The following is a 19,734-nucleotide window of genomic DNA, read 5'->3' as shown; positions in this document are numbered from 1 at the left end:
TATACAGACCAGATACACACACTAGACTTTCAGTAAGTATTCAAAAGAAAGTCCTTTGCTTATGTGCGGAAGGTCAGATTTTTCCTGTGTTTTCCATCCTTATCTTCTTATCCAGAGCACCAAGCATTGCTTTCCACGGCTCCAGATAATTAGAAGAGAATTCACACGTTGAGATGAATGTTATATTATAGCAAAAAGGGAGGAATTATTTACTTACACATAAGGCAGTCTGTCTTGTCTTCTATAGGAAACACATTAGAAAGCAAAAGTTATCTGGAGGACATCCCTTCCCTCTGTGGGACTTCTAGAAAACATGCTGAAGAGCTTTCTTATTACTGGATTTAAATAAATGGATTTGGGAATCTCAAAATTCTACCTTTTGGCATATAAAATATTTTTTAAAACATGAATTCTTCTTAGTCTAGAATTCTGTGAGAGAACTGTGTAGATTTTAGCTATGTCAAGTTCTTTGGGCTTCTTTCGATGATCTGATTTTTAAAAATGTGTTTCAGGTAGGTAAGCTAAGAAAATAGTTCATTGATTCAAAGCTGAACCCTAGCCCAGTGATCCACTGAGCAACCCTAATCTTTTAGATGACAGAGCACAACACCATTTGTTTTTAAAAATCTCAAAGAACTCACCTGATAAACTGGCCACACCCTGTGGTGGAAATGTCACTTCTAGTAATAACTGCGGTGGAAGCCCTCAACCAGTCGGAAGCTGATTGTAAAGCAGGAGTTTCCTGAGCAGCAAAACCTTCGGGGAGTTAAAAACATCTGACTTCCCCTGAATGTCACTTCCTCTTTGGTTCCCACAGCTGAATGTTTTAAGAAGACTTATAATTAATTAATTAATTAATTTGAAAGGCAGATATACAGAAAGGAGATACAGAGAGAAAGATCTTCCATTTTCTTAATCTCTACTCAAATGACTGCATTGGCTGGAGCTGAACCAATCCGAAGCCAGCAGCCAGGAGCTTCCTCTGAGTCTTCCATGTGCGCGCAGGAGCCGAAGGCTTTGGCTGTCCTCAATTGCCTTCTCAGGCTACAAGCAGGGAGCTGGATGGGCAGTGGAGCAGCCAGGATACGAATTGGCGCTCATATGGGATCCCAGTGCATGCATGGCGAGGACTTTAACCACTAGGTTACCATGGCGGTTTTGAGGATAGTGGGTTTTTACTGACAGGATAGTATGTTTTTACTGACCAGGGAAAAGTCAAATTTGGTGTTGAAAAATTCCAGCGCTGAGATGCTAAATTTCTGGAAGATAGCCACAGTGTTAGTTTTGCTTTATAGTTCCAGTACACTTGCTAGCCTTACAGAAATGAACACTTTAGGTAAAACAACATTACATGATAGGCTAAGAAGAAGAACTGATGAGGCTGTGTGAATTAGCATTGCCATCATGCAAATTAGGCAATGTCTAGGGCAATTAGGAGTGATGGAATTGATTGATGGGGTCTCCCTGCCCCTCTGAAGAAAGTTCTTGTACTACGGAGAGGTGGGCTTCTACATCCAGCACTGTTGGCGCTGCACCTCTTAGTCGTCTGCTTTTCTCTTGCGTTCCCAGCATCCATGCCAAACACAAGTCTGGGCCACCTCTCGACTCCACCTCACTTTTATTAAGTCCTGTTTTCCTCCATCCAATAAAGGAACGAGGGTGGAGTTGTGCCTTCCCTGGCAGCCGGACATTTTAGGCTTGCTTCAGGTGCTACCTCCCAGCCCTTCTCTTCCCCAGAAGCTGTTTTTCCACTGAGGAGCTGCCCCATTGTTCTTGGGGCTACAGTCATCCCTAAAAAGACATTTGCCAGTTTGGGAGTTTATGGCAGTTGCATGTTTTCGGTACAGGAGTCAGTCCTCAGTCACAGAGTATTCATCACCTCGCTTCCCTTCTTCGCTGAGCCTGTGACTTGCACATCACACATGGCTGTGGCCTGTAGTTTGGTAGCCTCCTGAGGACACAGCTCTACTTCTTGTTCCCGCAGACCAGCGTGACATTTGGCTCGAGTTCTTCAGGGGTTGCCACACAAACATCACCTGTCTGATGCTGTCATTTCCTGACAATGATCAATTATTCCACACTGAGTTCCTCTCATGGCAACTCAACCAGTCTTCAAAAGGCAAATGTGTAACTAGAGTCATTCTTTTGGGGAACATGGGCGTAACGAAACTGGTGCAGTTCACCCAAATGAACACCAAATACGGCCGCTGTGTTTTGACAATAGAGGAACTGCCCCCACCCCCACTCACCATTTAGTGTTGCATGCCTGCACGTCTTCCTGTCCCTTCCCTACCTGACCGCCAGAAGGTGGGGAAGTGGCAGCACTTAGCTCTCACTTTCCACATCACTCACCGGCCTGGCCCCACAGCACCACAGCACCGACTGCCAGTCCGTACCCTCAGCAGCCCAGCAATGCAGTCATCTTTTCCAGATTTGATAGGCCATTGACTATAAAGCTAACTTTAGGAGGCTCAATTTTCCCATGGTTTCAATTACTTTAACAGTGAGCTGTGCAGGTTGCCTTGTGCATCCTTAGGAGACAATGTGCTGTGCTACTACAAACTACATTTCTTCTGATGTACCTTGAGGATCATTCATTCACTAATATAGGAACATCAAATATCCTACCTAATATTTACTTAACATCTACTCTAAGGATGTCATGGTGTTAGGTGTTCACTGTGATTTGTTTGTAATTCCATACCTGGGCCTTTTTTGGTGGACCCTACTCCCTTCATTAGAAAAGGGGTAAAATGAACCGTAATTGGATAGGAAGCATTATTGTGATACAAAAAATGTTCTGTGAACCTAAACTGTACTTTACAGTGCTACGTGTGAGGAGTGTTGGAGGGAGAAAGATCCCTTAAAAGAGCCATTTGGATGTCCAGAAGGAAGAAATAAGGAAGAAACATACCAAGCTTGCGACTTAGGTCTCCAGGTTATTGCTTACAATCCCTGATGACTAGGGATAGAGCGCCGCGGGCTTCCCAGGTGCTTAAATTTGCTGGTGAGCCACCCACCCCCTTTGCAAAACACTGCTTTCGAGGCACAATGTGGCTCTCATTTTGTGTCACTTTTCTTCCTCCACTCACATGCCTATAGAGACCTTTTCTTTCTAGTTCCCCATCCCCCGTCCGTGTATGGCAAATCTGTCACTTCACAGGCATGGCAATTCTATTTTTTGCTCACACCGCCCCAGTGAACCGATTCCTGCGTTTGTTGTTGTTTGCCCCTCAGCACGGCGTTTCATCGGCTACACACCCTCTAACAGCCTTCCTCCGTCAGTGGCCTCTACGGCTTTGAAACGGCTCAGGAATTTATAAAGGCCATCCCTTCGGTTCGAGCCCCTCCCAGCGTCCTCCACGGGAGGGGCCAGTTACACCGCAGGGTTTCCAAGCCGCCTGACTGGAAACAGTCAAATGTTTTAAAAAACAGAACCTAAGTGGAAAAAATCCTAGGACGCAAAAAGGCCCAAGTTAAGAATGGGCCGAGCGCGGCGGGCAGAAAGCCAGAAGTTGCCTCTTTCTGGAGGGGGAAGCAGCTTGCTCGCCGGCTGCTGCTGAGGGGCCTCCAGGGGTCGTTTCCCTCGTCCCTCACCCCACTGCTATGGGGGTGTGAGAGATGCCTCCTCCAGGCCTAGGAAGCAGCCCTCCCTGAGCTGCTTCCGGGACTGCAGCTTCTCTCCTCACACCCCCGGGAGCGGAGCCTTCTCAGGCCACAATTCTCTGCCACCCAAAAATAACCACGCAGATGTGAGAAAAACGGCCAGTGCCTGCGGAATAAGGCGGTGCTTCACTACAGCATTATCGCTTACAGCCACAACGCTCCAAACAGAACCCAGCCTCAGCCTTTTATAGCCAGTCCCTCGAGCCCCGCCCTAGCAACCGCTCCTAGCAACGCCTCACCCTCGCGCGGTGCCCTCTTATCGGCCTCCGCCAGGCCCTTCCTGTTCCCTTCCCCCACGCCAGCGCCGCTCCAACGCGCGGCTCACGTGATTGGCCCCAGGGGAGGGGCGGGACGAAGGGAAACGTGCGGGGCGGGGCGGAGAGAGGGAGAGGTCTTCGTCATCAAGATGCGACCGGTGGCGTCGGGTATTTCGGTGCGTTCTGCTGGTCCGGAGTAGAGGAAATGGCGGAGGCTGTGGTGCTGGTGTGGGTTCGTGGCCCCGGCTTCGGGTGCAGGACGGTGCAGTGTCGTTCGACTCAGTGCTCCGTGCAGGATTTCATCCACCGACTCTGCCAAGATCGGGTGAGAATCGGGCTTCCTGGGAGGGGAAGGGAGGCGAGCAGTTGGCCGGGCTGCGAACCGGGAGGGTCTGTCGCCTGCGTCTGTTCTTTAGGATTGCGGGTTTCGGAGACTGAGTTCTTCAGTTGTAAGGAATCAGACTGACCCTGCAACCTTCCTTTGCTTTCCTTTTGTCAGGATGATGGTTTGCCTCCCCCGAAGAAGGAGGAAAACGAAAAACAAAAACACTTCCCCTTGCAGTTGCGTAGTTCTGCCTTCAGTTTACAACGCTTTGGGGGTGGTTTTATCCCCACGAGGGGAGGCAGTCGGATCAGGTGATTTTAGAGGCTTACGTCCATATTGTGGACAAGATGATACGCCTTTTGTCCACTGGTCACAGCGTCCTGAGTTCCAGCTGGCGTTAACAACCCACGGGTCATTCGTGCTCCCCTAGGCTGTTTGCTTGGCTGAACATTGGCGACCTTACCTGCTAAGTCAGAGCGTTACAAGACTTGTCCCACAAAGTTCTGTCCTTAGCCTTTTTGTTTTTCCAGACCGTTAGTTTTTCTTCCTGTGCTTATTCACAACCCAGTCCAAACACGCACACACAGTGCTTAGGAGAACGGTTTTCCAAAATAGGGACTTTTTTCCAAAGTAGTGGAATTTTAATATCTTTAGAAATAAATCTTCAGGAGTACAATTTTCAGATTCACTGACAGCTGAGCAAAAGTGGAATCTGAAAAAAAAAATAATTCTGACCATGAGGAATGCTGGGAATAAGAATTTTTAAGTCTGCAGCTAGATTTAGAAATGGCCTCCGTTGCTTAAGAAATAGTACCATAGGAAATATAAAAAGAAAAACGACTTCAGAATGGGCATCTGGTGAGATTTCTGGAGCAGATTAAAATAGCCCACGTTCACACCCGTGCTATTTAAAACGAGACGTCCATCGAATCAGTGTTAGCTCTCGTGAAAGAAATCCAATCTGCCCTGCTCTTCAGCAGCCACCAACTGTTAAGTGGATAAGGAACTCTTTTCCCCTGAGACTTGCTACTGTTGTGAAATGGCCTACTGTGATCCATGGAGAAACCTTGTGCTCTTGTTGGAAGTTATTCCAAAAAAGAAGGAAACATCACGCTGGTGCTTTGAAAGCCTCAATTGCTCTGATAGGCACAGCCTTAGGCACAGCCTTGATTTTCCGGGGCAAGTGCGGAACTTGCAGCTAATGAAGGGTTTCAAGGACTACAGTCCGTGTGGTTTCCTTGGAAAGAGGAATCTACTGCACAGCAGAAACCTGTCACCTTTTTCAGCACGGCCCTGCTTTGCTCTTTGGACATGTGCAAACCCTGGTTCCACTGAGAAGAGCCCACAGTGATTGGTTTTCCTTTGGCAGGGTTGGGAGGGGAGGGTCGGTACATTAGACTTTGTTGGATTACAGGTTTGTCTGTGGCCAAAATGCTTCATAAATATGAAATGGTTGAAAGCAGTCAAATTGATTCTGAATTTTCTCAATAGTTTTCCTGTTAGTGGACTTAATTGACAAGAGTAATAACAAGTAGAAATGGCAGTTTGGATCAGCTGTCTTGTCTAAAAGGCGTTTCTCTTTGGAAATCGTGAGGCAGGATCCCTCTGTTTTCACATTAATGTCTTTGACTTATTTAAAATTTTAGAAATGCTATATCTGTTAGACATGAATTGTTAAAAGAACTAAAATGACCTTCAGGTGTTCTTTTGTTTTGTTTTGTTTTAAGATTTATTTATTTTGGACCCTGCATGGTGGCCTGCCTAGCGGCTAAAGTCCTCACCTTGAATGCGCCAGGATCCCATATGGGTGCCGGTTCTAATCCCGGCAGCCCTACTTCCCATCCAGCTCCCTGCTTGTGGCCTGGGAAAACAGTCCAGGATGGCCCAAAGCCTTGGGACCCTGCACCTGCGTGGAGACCCGGAAGAGCTTCAGGGTCCTGGCTTCAGATCGGCCGTTGTGGTCACTTGGGGAGTGAATCATTGGACATAAGATCTTTCTCTCTGTCTCTCACTCCCCAAGTGACCGCAACAGCCAATACTGCGCCAATCTAAAGCCAGGAGCCCACAGCCTCCTCCAGGTTTCCCATGCAGGTGCAGGGTTCCAAGGCTTTGGGCCATCCTCAAGTGCTTTCCCAGGCCACAAGCAGGGAGCTGGCTGGAAGGGAAGCAGGGCATCTGTGATAGAACTGGCACCCATATGGGATCCCGATGTGTATAAGGTGAGGACTTTAACCAGTAAGCTACCACACCAGATCCAGATTTATTAATTTATATGACCATCTTGGGGTTGGTGTTGTGACATAGCAGTTAGAACTGCCACCTGCGGCTCTGGCATCCCACTGGAGCACTAGTTCAAACCCAGGCTGCTTTACTTCTCATCTGGCTCTCTGCTAATGCACTTGGGAAAGCAGAGAAAGATGGCCCAAAGTGCTTGGGCCCATGTACCCATGTGGGAGAGCTGGAGGAAGCTCCTGGCTCTTGGATCCAGCCCAGCCCAGCCCAGCTCTAGCTATGTGGCCACTTGGAGGAGTGAACCTGCAGAAAGAAGGATTCTCTCTCCCCAGTTCTAAACTCTGCCTTTCAAATAAATAGATCAGTCTTTAAAAAAAAAAAGTAACAGGGAGATCTGCCATCCACTGGTTCATTTCCCAAATAGCTTCAACAGCCAGGTGTGGGCCGCACTGAAGCTGGAACCCAGGAACTCCATCCTGGTCTCCTACGTGGGCAACAGAGACCAGGCATTTTGGCCATCCTCCACTATCTTCCCAGTTACATTAGCACAGTTGGAGTCCTGACTCCTCTGCTTCCCATCCAGCTCCCTGCTTATGGCCTGGGAACGGCGGTGGATGCCCCAAAGCCTTGGTACCCTGCACCCACATGGAAGACCCAGAAGAGGCTCCTGGCTTTGGAGTAGTTTGGTTCTGGTCATTGTGACCGTTTGGGGGAACGATCTAGTGGGTGGAAGATCTCTGACTCCTTCTTTCTGTTAAGTTTGCCTTTATATAAATGTAAAATATTAAAAAACAGTTCTGGTATCATATGTGGTGATTTTACCTACTGCACTATGTCAGCCCCCAAGTTCATATAACTTTCTGGAATACTCTGTTTTCTTTTACAGCATCAAAAACTTATCCGGAAAGACAACTTTTATATTTACTATTTTTCAAAGATTGATCTGTTTATTTGAAAGAGCTAGGGAGCAAGGGAGACACTGCCCAGATGACTGCAATAGCCAGGGGTGGGCCAAACCCAACGCAAGAGCTAGGGACTTCTTTCAGGTGTCCCACATGAGTAGCAGGGCCCAAAATACCTGGACTGTTCCCCTGCTTTTTCCAAGCCCATAGCGGGAATCTGGGGCCGAAGTGGAGCAGCTGGGAAATGAACTGACCCTCCATGGGGGGTGTAGGTACCACATGAGGCAGTTTCACTCCCATGCCGTACCACCATCCCCTCTTCATTTTTTGATCCTAGAATTTCTGGTATGTGCATAGTAGGTTGGGGGCTGTATTTGGACAGTGGGTTTAAGTCGGGGGGTGCCAACAGAAGGTATAGCACTGCCTCCAGCTGCCCCTCCATGTGTTAAAGCTTAGATGGCAATGTTGAAAAAAACTCTACCCTTGTTTCTACCCTTCTAATTCCTCCCTACACTTTTCAGGATGTGTGCTGTTGATTTTAAAGGTGGGGACCACTCTTGATATTCTATTTGATTTTGACCTATTTTTAAGAAAATCAGAGAGTGGGATCTCTGAGCTATTAAACAAGGAGGAAGAAGTCCTTTTTATTTTCACCAAAAAAGGCTGACCATCCTAAATATCATCATTAAGCAATATTAGGAAATAATTGCCCCCAGACTGCATCATATGAAGTGACTTTTTTTTCCTTTAGTACTTAAGTATGCATATATTATTTCTTTCAAAGTCAGAGTTACACAGAGAGATCTTGCTTCTGCTGCTTGACTCCCCATGTGGTCACAAGCTGGAACCAGGAGCGTCTTCTCGGTCTCCCAGGTGGATGCAAAGACCCAAACTCTTGAGCTGTCTTCTGCTGTTTTACCTAGGCCATTAATGTGAAAATGGAGCTGTCAAGACACCAATTGGTGCCCATATGGGATGCCATCATTGCAAGCGGTGGCTTCAACTGTTATACCCAGTGTGGGCCCCTCTAAATACTTTTCATTTTCATTTCAACAGTTGTTAATTGAAGACACACTGCCTCCCACACTATCTGACTACTTCAATAAAAAAGTAGCCAGCTGGTCCCTGTAAGAAATTTGTAACATATGGGCCCAGTGCGGTAGCCTGGTGGCTAAAGTCCTCGCCTTGCATGCACCGGGATCCCATATGGGTGCTGGTTTCGCATCCCAGCTGCTCCACTTCTCATCCAGCTCCCTGTTTGTGGCCTAGGAAAGCAGCAGAGGATGGTCCAAAGCCTTGGAACCCTGCAGTTATGTGGGAGACTCGAGAAGCTCCAGGCTCATGGCTTTGGATCAGCTCAGCTCTGCCTGTTGTGACTACTTGGGGAGTGAACCAGCAGATGGAAGATCTTTCTGTCTCATCCTTTCTCTGTAAATCTGCCTTTCCAATAAAAATTTTAAAATTTTTAAAAAAAGAAAGGGGGGGATTTGTATCATAAAAAGCATTAAGAAAATCCAAACTTGTCTCTAGGATGTTCCAGTGGAATACTTCTATGTAAAATGCAACGGGACACTGGTAAATGCCCGCGACACAGTGCAGCATGGAGCTGTGTACAGTCTGGAACCCAGACTGTGTGGAGGAAAAGGAGGTAAGGCATGGCTGTTGATCACTTATTGAAACACATCTGTATTCCTAAGCAGTGTGAATTAAATTAATGGGCCTCATTGTCTCTGGTGTGCCAGCCTTGGTTTGCCAGGTTTGCCATTTAAATCCTTATTTACTTGCATAAATCCTTATTTACTTTTATTCTTTTTGAAATAATTCTGTGACTTGAATCCTCCCTCTGGCCAGGTAACTCTAAGGGAGCCTAGGTTATTAGATAAAGAGATGGACTTTGAAGAAATAGCTTCAAAGCAGTCAGGTCGAATGTTATTGTGGGGATAAGGGAAGAAGCACAGCTGTTTGCAGGTTGGGATAAAGGTCCTGGTTGTGTTGATATATTTTAGAGAAAAACATTAGAAGTGAAACCATGAATGGTTTCCATTATTTCTCCTAAGGCACTAATGCGTAATGCCTACGTTTTCTCAGAATCTTCAGTTGATTCCGTTTGGCTTTCACAGCTGACATCTCAGGCCGTAATCACCCTGCTGATGAAGTTGTACCCAACTTGAAGAATGAAACTTGTCCTCTTAGCTCATGACGACTTTAAAAATTTCCTTCCTTTTAAACTCATTGAAATATTTTACCATATGATTTTGGAGTTCTTAATTTGGGAATCCTGGGAGCTGTTTCACCAAGTCAAGACCTTTAAATAGTCTCGCTGTCCAGGTGCAATATTTCAGAAATTTAAAATGAAACAGATTCAAGTTGATGAGTCATCTATCTCCCTTAAAAAAAGAGAAGGGGACCTGGCGCAGTAGCCTAGTGGCTAAAGACTTTGCCTGGCATGCAATGCACCAGGATCCCATATGGGTGCCAGTTCTAATCCCGGCAGCTCTGCTTCCCATCCAGCTCCTTGCCTGTGGCATGGGAAAGCAGTCGAGGACGGCCCAAAGTCTTGTGATCCTGCACCCATGTGGGAGACCTGAAAGAGGCTCTGGGCTCCTGGCTTCGGATTGGCGCAGTTCCAGCCATTGAGAAGCTTGGGGAGTGAATCAAGACAAAGGATCTTTTTCTCTGTCTCTCCTCTGTGTATATCTGAGTTTCCAATAAAAATAAATAAATCTTTTTTTAAAAATTTAAAAATGGAAGAAAGTAGAATTTACTTTGATACTAGTTTTCAGAGATTTGCTCTAGCTAGCGCCAACCTTGGATGCATTCTAACCGGCTTTCTCCTAATCCATTGGCTCAGGTTTTGGATCCATGCTTCGAGCACTTGGGGCTCAGATTGAGAAGACCACCAATCGGGAAGCTTGCCGGGACCTCAGTGGGAGGAGGTTACGAGATGTGAACCATGAAAAAGCGTAAGTTACCCAGGTTTTTGTTGTTATTATGTAATGATTTTTTATAAATGTATTTGAAAGGTAGAATTAGAGAAAGGGAAGGATAGAAAGAGATCTTTTCTCTGCTGGTTTGATCCCCAGATGGACACAGTGGCCAGGGCTGGGCCAACTTGAAGCCTGGATCCTAGAACTTCTTGGTCTCTCACGTGGGTACAGAGACCCATGCACTTAAGTCATCCGCTGCTTTCCCAGGCTCATTTGTAGGGAGTGGGATCAGAAATGAAGCATCCAGGACATGAAGTGGCGCCCATGTGGGATGCTGGCATCACAGGTAGTAGCTTAACCCACTATGCTACAACATTGGCCCCCCTGTTTTTTAGGAGAAAAATAAACTTTCCTATCAGTAGTGATTATACATGTGCCATGCATTTGGGAAATGTAAACCTAAAATAGATACTCTGTTGTCACATTTAATCTTACCATAATTCAATAACTTTTTGAGTTTTACTATGTCTATCGCTTATGTTGGTAGTAAACATGGCACCCCTTTCTGGGGGAGTATGATATCACAAACGAGAGTCCACTGGTGTGTCCCAGACTTTTTATGTGGACATATACACAGTGTAAGCACACAGTTCTGTCTCCTTCCCCACTTTGCTTAGGATGGCGGAATGGGTGAAACAGCAGGCCGAGCGGGAGGCTGAGAAGGAGCAGAAGCGCCTGGGACGACTGCAGCGGAAGCTCGCCGAGCCCAAGCACTGCTTCACCAGCCCCGACTACCAGCAGCAGTGCCATGAGATGGCCGAGCGGCTGGAGGACTCGGTGCTCAAAGGTGAGGATGCAGGGGCTGTGTGTGCTTGGCAGGTGCCTTGAGGCCAGCACCCTGCACACAAAGATCAGCGGTCAAGTCATTTTGGGCTACAGACTTCCAAGAACCGGAAGGAAGCCTTGGGAATGTGTCCCTCACAAATGAACTCAGAATACAGCGTGTTTAGCCCCTTCCAAACATACCACAACACAAGCCCATACAATGTTTGTTGTTTGTAACCCCTGAGGTTCACTGACTTGTGGGGTCCAGGAAAGAACACATTTGTGCTTGTGTTCAGGGCTTGGCTAAGTCTTCGGATTTATACACCTCACTGTAGATTTATTGACCTCACCGTATTTGCTCCTAGGTTTAAGTCAGGTTGGTTGGTTTGTTTGATGGTTTAAGCTCTGTTTATTTGAAGGGCTGTTAGAGAAGGAGAATCTTTTATTTGCTAGTTTAACCCAGGTGTAGATCAAACCCAGGGGCCTGGCATCCCATCCGTGTGTCACATGTGAGTGGCAGGGGCCTACGCACCTGGGCCATTTTTTGTTGCTTTCCCAGGTGCGTCGGCTGCACCAGATTATTTATGATTCCTGTAAGCTCAGTGTTGATAACGGAAACGGCTGTTAAAATTTCTGGCTAGGTATGCAGGCTGCTTCGAGCAAGTTGGTGTCAGCAGAAATCGGCGAGAATCGGAAACGGTTTAACCAGTCAAAGGCAGAGCGAGGAGCCAGTGCAAAGAAAAGGAAATGCTTTTGGTAAGTGCATATTTCATTTCCAAATTCATCTCTGAGGACTGAGATGATGTATATTTTCCTTCTGTTGGGCGTAAACACAGTTTAAGTAAGGTTTGATGGAAGCTCAGAAAATTCTAGCGTGCTTCATAAATTCCAGCTTCATATATTATCATGTATGTACTCATAGTGGTTTATGCTAGAAGTGATATTAATAGAATCTAAAGGATAATTTTCCTCCTTACAATTAAAAATCATAAAAATTGTTTTAAATATTTTTATTTGCTTGAAAGGCAGCATTGCCGGGGAGTGCGTAGACATTCTTCCATCCACTCCCCAAATGGCTGCAATAACTGGAGCTCAGCCAATCTGAAGCCAGGAGCCAGGAGCTTCCTCTGGGTCTCCCACACAGATGCAGGTTCCCAAGGCTTTGGGTCGTCCTCGACTGCTTTCCCAGGACACAAGCAGGGAGCTGTGAGGGAGGTGGAGCAGCCAGGACACAAACCGGCACCCAAATGGGATCCTGGTGAGGATTTAGCCACTGAGCCATTGTACTGGCCCCTTAAATAAACTTGGAAATAAGTTCACTCTGTCTGTGAAAACAACCCAAAAAAAAAAAAAAAAAAAAGTTGATCTATTTAGTTGGAAGGTAAAGTTAGAGGGAGAGACATACAGGAGTTTGGATAGGGGGAGGGAGAGAGACCTTCCATGGTGGATCAGCCTGCAGATGACCTCAGCAGCCAGAGCTGGGCCACAGTAAAGCCACAAATCTGGAATTCCATCCAGATCTTCCAGGCAGGTCATCTTCCCCTGGTTTTCCGGCACATCAGCAGGAAGTAGGTGAGAAGAGGCACAACTGAGACGCAAAGCACTGGCCATATGGGATGCCAGTGTTGCCAGCAGGAGCTTAACACAGTGCTGGTCCAACTTTTAAAGTTTTCAAAAAGAAATCCTCTTGGATCTTTGCAACTGTGAATTTCAGTCTTACTGAAATTTTTTTCTCCTTAAATTGATACCTTTAGAGTATTGTGTTTCTTTTTTTTAAAGATTTATTTTTGTATTTGAAAAACAGTTATAGAGTAGGGGGAGAGAGAGATCATTCTTCTATTCACTGGTTTACTCCTCAAATGGCCACAACAGCCAGGACTGGGCCAGGCTGAATCCAGGAGCCAGGACATTATTCCAGGTCTTCCACTGGGTAGAGGGGCCCAAGTGCTTGAGCCACCTTGTGTGCTTTCACAGGCATGTTAACATAGAGCTGGATTAGAAATAGAGTAGCTGGGACACAAACTGGTGCCCATATGGGATGCTGGTATACAAGCAGCAACATAATCCACTATGCCACAATGCTAGCACCTGAGATCTCTTTGTCTGAAATGTACCCACCCTGCAAAGGTCTGTTTCCTGGACAAGCTGCAGCTCACCAAATAGAAGCTTGTCAGTGGTGGTAAACCCTTCTGTTGCTTCTGACAGGTCGGGCTTGGAGGGACTAGTGGCCGCAGAGGGGTCCAGCTCCGGGAGCTCTGATGATGACAGTGAAGAAGAACCTAGTACCTCTACAGTGGGTGCCTGCGCTCCAAAAGATAGCAGTGATGTTGAGATGGCAGATGCATTTCCCAGTGGTTCTCAGGGGGCAAGAGTGTTGAGTACAGACTTTGCATCCCCAGAGAAACCACAGATCGTGGGGCCTGACTCTGGGCAGATTGCCTCAGGAGACTTGCGTGTTGAGCTGGGAGAGGCTCCTGTCCAGGTGCACGTGGAAAGGGAAATGGCTGCTGAAACCCAGGAGTCCCTGGAAAGAAAGGAGACAGAGACTCAGGAGCCCACAGAAGGGCAGATGGCTAGGGCTGGCTCAGACACAGAGACAAAAGAAACGACTGAAGGGATCAGAGCTGTCACAGGAACACCTGGAGAAGATCAAGAAAATGTTGCCGCTGCCAACCTGGAAGAAAGCCAGTTGGCAAACAAGGTGAGTACTTTCTAGGGGCTGATGTCTGTGGAGTAAAGTCAATTTAATCTCTGCAGTAAGTCATTAAAGTGAACATGTGATTTGCCCATCAAGTGCTCAGTGAAAAAAGGCTTAATACTAAGAAATACAGATGATTCTTCTTCAAAAAGATTATTTTTCTTTCTTATTTGAAAGAGATGGGGAGGAAGCTCTTCCATCTTCTGGTTCGTTCCCTTGCATGCCTACAACAGCCAGCGCTGAGCCAGGCCGAGGCCTGGAGCCAGGAACTCAGTCCAGGACTCCCATGTAATTGTTGGGGGTTCAAGTACGTGAGCCATCCTCTGTTTCCTCCCAGGTGTGTGGTAGTTTTTCCTTTTTAGCTCCAGAGTTTTGCTGCTTGCTGATCTCCTTTGTTCTGTATTTTATCACATTTTAGCTTTTCTGATATTGTGTGTTTATTTCATATTAGAGCTTAATTGATATTGTTTATTCTTAACACATTCAGTAATGGGCAGGGGAAGGAATGTGCATTTGACATGGTGGTTAAGATGCCTCGTGGGATGCTCTGTGCTCCGTCCTGGGTCTGCTCGCAGTCCCTGCGTCCTGCTCATGGGCCCTGCCAGGCATCTGGGTTCCTGGGTGCTGGCTTTGGCCTGGTTCAGCCCCAGCTGTTGTGGTCATCTGGGAGTGAGTGGTGAGATGAGTGATCTCTCTTTGGCTTTAAAAAACATATTTTAGAAAAGCTTGATGGTTGCTGTATATTACCTCAGATGATGTTTTAGATTTGGTGAAGAAAGGTGCTCATTGTTCCTGTCACTAAATCACTACTCAGTTCGGCCTTCCTCATGTGAGGAAAATTGATGGGAATCTCATTAAAGTAAAGCTTTTGAATAAAGTGCGTGGTCTTTTTTTATTGTTACAAAGTCAGATATACAGAGAGGAGGAGAGACAGAGAGGAAGATCTTTTGTCCGATGATTCACTCACCAAATGACCACAACGGCTGGTGCTGTGCCAATCCAGAGCCCAGGAGCCTGGAAACCTCTTCCAGGTCTCCCACACGGGTGCAGGGTCCCAAGGCTTTGGACCGTCCTCGACTGCTTTCCCAGGCCACATGCAGGGAGCTGGATGGGAAGTGGAGCTGCTGGGATTAGAACCAGCACCCATAAGGGATCCCGGGGCGTGTTCAAGGCGAGGACTTTAGCTGCTAGGCCACGGCGCCGGGCCCATGTGCCTGATCTTTTCTGTGGTAATAAGGATAGGCTGGGTCTGTTTCACTGTTTGAATTTTTACTGGGAAATCAAAAGAGGAAAGAAAAAAAAGCAGTACCAAGAATTTGTTCAGGGATTCTCTATTTCTGTTAATGTTCTTAATATTTGTTTCTAAAAATATAAGTGAACATTTTTATTAATTACATTGAAAATAGATATAGAATAATCTAGATGATTCTTTAAAATTTGTAGCAAGCTATGACAGATAAAATGAAAATTCCCTGAAAAGCTAGACTATAGTTGATATCAAGTTAAATATGTCTTACATATCCTCTTTTCTCTTTTTCTCTCAGGTTCTTGGCCCAGAAACCCTGGATTTGTTGGCGTTCAGCTCTGCGGCAGAACTGGAGTCGCTGGGGTTGGAGAAGCTCAAGAGTGAGCTGATGGCCCTGGGCCTGAAGTGCGGGGGCACGCTGCAGGAGCGAGCCTCCAGGCTCTTCGCTGTCAGAGGCCTGGCCCGGGAGCACATTGACCCGGCTCTGTTTGCCAAGCCTGTGAAAGCAAAGAAGAAATGAGCCTGCTCAGAGCTGCTTTCCTGTTTCTTTGTGGTTACCCTGCCCATTGTGGACTCTCCGCCAATATTCCTACTGATATTAAAAATTTTCTAATAATCCAATTCTTACTTCCCTTTTCATAATGTGTTTATACAATTAACGTGTGAAACCCTCTGGCCCTGAAGTTTTCTTCATGAGAGTTGTTTTGTTTTTATAATAATAAATTAATGTTGAGCTATTCAGACTTTTGGCTTCTTCCTGTATCATTTGGTTAAGTTTTATATTTGTATTCATATATATATTATATATATGTTAGTATATATTAATATATATATACGTCCTGGACAGTGCCCCTGGAGAACGCATCTGAGGCAGTGAGAGCCACAGAGCAGTGTGTGGACGGAGCTGAATCCACACCAGATCAGGCTAGGGAGGCTTCAGGGTGCTCCTGTCTCCCTCAGCTGCTGGCTGTGCTGATCCAGGGCAATCTACCAGGTGGACATGGAGACAGAAGCAGTTGTGAGGACGGTGGCCTGAGAGTCCCAGTCTTGGCCTGCCCAGAGCAGTACTGGGAGACCTTCCCTGAGATGTCTGTGTATCTTTTTTTGTATATAAGATTTATTTTTATTACAAAGTCAGATATACAGAGAGGAGGAGAGAGAGGAAGCTCTTCCGTCCGATGATTCACTCCCCAAGTGAGCCGCAACGGGCTGGTGCTGTGCCGATCCGAAGCCGGGAACCAGGAACCTCTTCCGAGTCTACCACACGGGTGCAGGGTCCCAAAGCTTTGGGCCGTTCTCCACTGCTTTCCCAGGCCACAAGCAGGGAGCTGGATGGGAAGTGGAGCATCCAGGATTAGAACCGGCGCCCATATGGGATCCCGGGGCGTTCAAGGCGAGGACTTTAGCTGGTAGGTCACGGCACCGGGCCCGATGTCTGTGTATCTTTATGGGTGGAACTAGAAGGCATAACTGGTGTTTGTATAAAAGATGCATGAGTCATTTAAGACTAAAGCATCTTGGGGCCTGGTGCAATGGCTCAGCAGCATGTGTCAGGATCCCATAAGGGCACTGGTTTGTGCCCCGGCTGCTCCACTTCTAATCCAGCTCCCTGCTTATGACCTGGGAAAGCAGTAGGAGATGGCCCAAGTCCTTGGGACCCTGCATCCATGTGGTACACCTGGAGGAATTTCCTGGCTCCTGACTTTAGATCAACTCTTCTCCAGTTCTTGTGGCCACTTGTGGAGTGAACCAGCACACACAAGATCTTTCTGTCTCTCCCCTATAAATCTGCCTTTCCAATAAAAAGAAAAAAAAGTCTAAAACATCTTGAATTGAAAATGTAGCAAAGAACCAGAATCTAGACAAATGCCCAGAGAAAATAAGACTGTTGTTGAATATTACGTGGGACCCCGAGTCCAGCTATCCAGGCTTACCAAGTAGACCACTTGGTTCACTTTGTGATGCACCACATCGATGTCCATTGGCCTGAGCAGGCTTGTCAGGGTTCTGCCTGTGGCCTGGGAAAGCAGTGGAGGAAGGCCCAAAGCTTTGGGTTCCTGCATCCGTGTGGGAGACCCGGAGGAGCTCTTGGCTCCTGGCTTCAGATTGGCACAGCACCGGCCGTTGCAGCTCACTTGGGGAGTGAATCATCGGACGGAAGATCTTCCTCTCTGTCTCTCCTCTCTGTATACCTGGCTTTGCAATAAAAGTAAGTAAATCTTTTTTATAAAAGCTTTATTATTTTTATTGGAAAGGTGGATATGATCTTCCGTCCGATGATTCGAGCGAAACTGGCAGCGATTCATAACTGCAGAACTATTAACACCACTCGAGCACATATCTCAGAGCATGCCCCACATCCGGGACTTAGGGTGGGCGGGAAACCGGGTGGGGCTTCTCCCTCAATATCCCCCTTTACCTCAGATACGTGATGGAAACAATATGGACATAATAGCATTACCCACTTTCCTATCCCCCTAAACCTTTTTTTTTCCTTCTTTTTCCTTTAACTGTAATTAACTATGTAAAGATTGTCAACAACAATACAATAAAAAGAAAAAAAAATTTAAAAAAAAAAAAAAAGATTTTTTTTCATTACAAAGTCAGATGTACAGAGAGGAGGAGAGATAGAGAAGATCTTCTGTCTAATGATTCACTCCCCAAGTGACCACAACGGCTGGTGCTGCGCCGATCCGAAGCCAGGAGCCAGGAACCTCCTCCAGGTCTCCCACAAGGGTGCAGGGTCCCAAGGTTTTGGGCTGTCCTCCACTGCTTTCCCAGGCCACAAGCAGGGAGCTGGATGGGAAGTGGAGTGCTGGGTTTAGAACCAGCACCCATATGGGATCCTGGTGCGTTCAAGGCGAGGACTTTAGCCACTAGGCCATGCTGTCGGGCCCAAAAGTAAATAAATCTTTAAAAAAAATTTTTACGTTAAAAAAAAAAAGCTTTGCTCATGGCAGCTGGAGAAGGCTGAACCAGCTAATCCTCTCTCTGCTAATTCCTGTAAAATGAAAATCAATTTGTTTTCACTATTTTTGATGATATATTCACAGTTGATCAGGGTGTGAAGAGTCGAGGACTAGGGAAAAACGGATGAGATCACTATTTTCACATCTTCCTTATCTTCTTCCTGTATCTGGACGGAGGAGGGAGACGAGGAGAAGCCACACTTCACCTCACAACTGCCCGCCCTAGTACCTGGGGATCTGGAATGGCCACCCAATGTCATCACTGGGTCCCCAGTGTGGAGCGTGTTCTTAGGGTTCTGTTCAAGTTAAATAAGTCTGACATGCTGTCGATCTCACAGATCCAAGGAAGAGGAACTCCTTCCAAGGTCCATGGGCTGATACAGTCCTTCCTAGAGTCCCCATTTGCCCAGAAGTTTGCTATCAAGCTTCGTTGGGGTATTGACCAATTAGTTGTGCCCTCCATCCTCTGCTATGGTACCAGATATTCTCTGCAGGCTCCAATGGATCGCCAAGTCCATGTGCATTTGGGTATGCTGTCCACCTTTACCATCTTCAGTAACTTAGTAGACCCTGTTCAGACATCTGCTAGATGACAGGTCCTGCCACTCTGCCCATGGTTGGAGTTCTGAGTCCAGTGGTTTAGTTGGGGAGACCCTCAAAGAAATCTTGCCTGAGGTGATCCCAGACCTTATCCCTGTGTGCACCCACCAGTACTGGGTCCAGCCCAGTCTGTTCCCCACATCAGCCTACACACACATTGGTAATTGCAATTGTTAGGTTAGATCTGTCTCCAGCCCTATCTCTTAAGCAAACCAATGGTTAGGGAGGGGTTTTGTTTGTTTTGTTTTGTTTTGTTTTGTTTTCTGCAGACTGTAGTCTCCAAACTTGATTTTTTTTTTTTTTTTTTTTTTTTACTTATTTGAGAGTTGCCATGCACTGGTTCACTCCCCAAGTGTCCACAATGGCCAGAACCAGGTCAGGCTGTACCTTGGAGACAAGAACTCAGTCCAAGTCGCCTGCACAGGTGTCAGGAACCCAGTGACTTCAGCCATCGGCTTCTGCACCCCAGAATTGGGAGCTGGGGCCAGGCACTGACACTAAGCACTGCAGAGGAATGTACGTATCTGTCTCCCAACCACAAGGCCACACACTCAGCTTGCCACATGTCATGTGTGCCTGTCACTGATCCCAGTGGAGAACGGCCCAAAGCCTTGGGACCCTGCACCCACGTGGGGGATCTGGAAAAAGCTCCTGGTTCCCAGCTTTGGATCTGCTCAGCTCTGGCCATTGCAAGTTGGGGAATGACCCTCTGCCAACATAGGGTGGATTTTATCTGTTTTGTTAGTGCTTGGTTGATACAAAGTGCTTCATGAGTTTCTGTTAATGAATAAAAATACTACTGCACTAGTATGATGTATTTTATAAAGCAACACACAAATAGAGCTCTGAGGAAGGTACTGTGGCTCAACCGGCTAATCCACCACCCTTGGTGCTAGCATCTGTATGGGTTCGTGTCCGGGCTGCTTCATTCTGATCCAGCTCCCTGCTTATGGCCTAAGTTTCAGAGGATGGTCCAGGTACTTGGGATCCTGCAGCTGAACTAATCATGGCTAGTCAGCTCAGATCTAGCTGCTGTGGCCATTTGGGGAGTGAACCAATAAAAGGACGATCTCTGTCTTTGTAAATC

At 46.7% G+C, this 19,734-nt stretch overlaps 1 protein-coding gene across 1 annotated transcript; it reads left to right on the top strand.

The window, feature by feature from the left end:
* Positions 1–4,097: 4,097 nt before the first annotated feature.
* On the top strand, positions 4,098–15,821 carry SDE2 (SDE2 telomere maintenance homolog). Its single transcript, XM_004578599.4, has 7 exons — positions 4,098–4,248; positions 8,913–9,030; positions 10,234–10,345; positions 10,987–11,156; positions 11,776–11,890; positions 13,340–13,835; positions 15,377–15,821. The coding sequence occupies exons 1-7, from the start codon at positions 4,129–4,131 to the stop codon at positions 15,596–15,598; spliced, it is 1,353 nt and encodes a 450-aa protein (XP_004578656.2). The 5' UTR covers positions 4,098–4,128; the 3' UTR covers positions 15,599–15,821.
* The last annotated feature ends 3,913 nt before the right edge of the window (positions 15,822–19,734 follow it).

The sequence above is a fragment of the Ochotona princeps genome, chromosome 10, assembly GCF_030435755.1.
Source record: "Ochotona princeps isolate mOchPri1 chromosome 10, mOchPri1.hap1, whole genome shotgun sequence".
NCBI classification, from domain to species: Eukaryota; Metazoa; Chordata; class Mammalia; order Lagomorpha; family Ochotonidae; genus Ochotona; species Ochotona princeps.
This window is presented reverse-complemented; position numbering and strand designations above follow the sequence as displayed.

Coding starts and splice junctions, on each gene's coding strand:
- SDE2 (XM_004578599.4), top strand. CDS start 4,129: ATGGCGGAGGCTGTGGTGCTGGTGTGGGTTCGTGGCCCCGGCTTCGGG. Junction 10,346..10,986: donor GATGTGAACCATGAAAAAGC/GTAAGTTACCCA, acceptor CACTTTGCTTAG/GATGGCGGAATGGGTGAAAC. Junction 11,157..11,775: donor GGAGGACTCGGTGCTCAAAG/GTGAGGATGCAG, acceptor ATTTCTGGCTAG/GTATGCAGGCTGCTTCGAGC.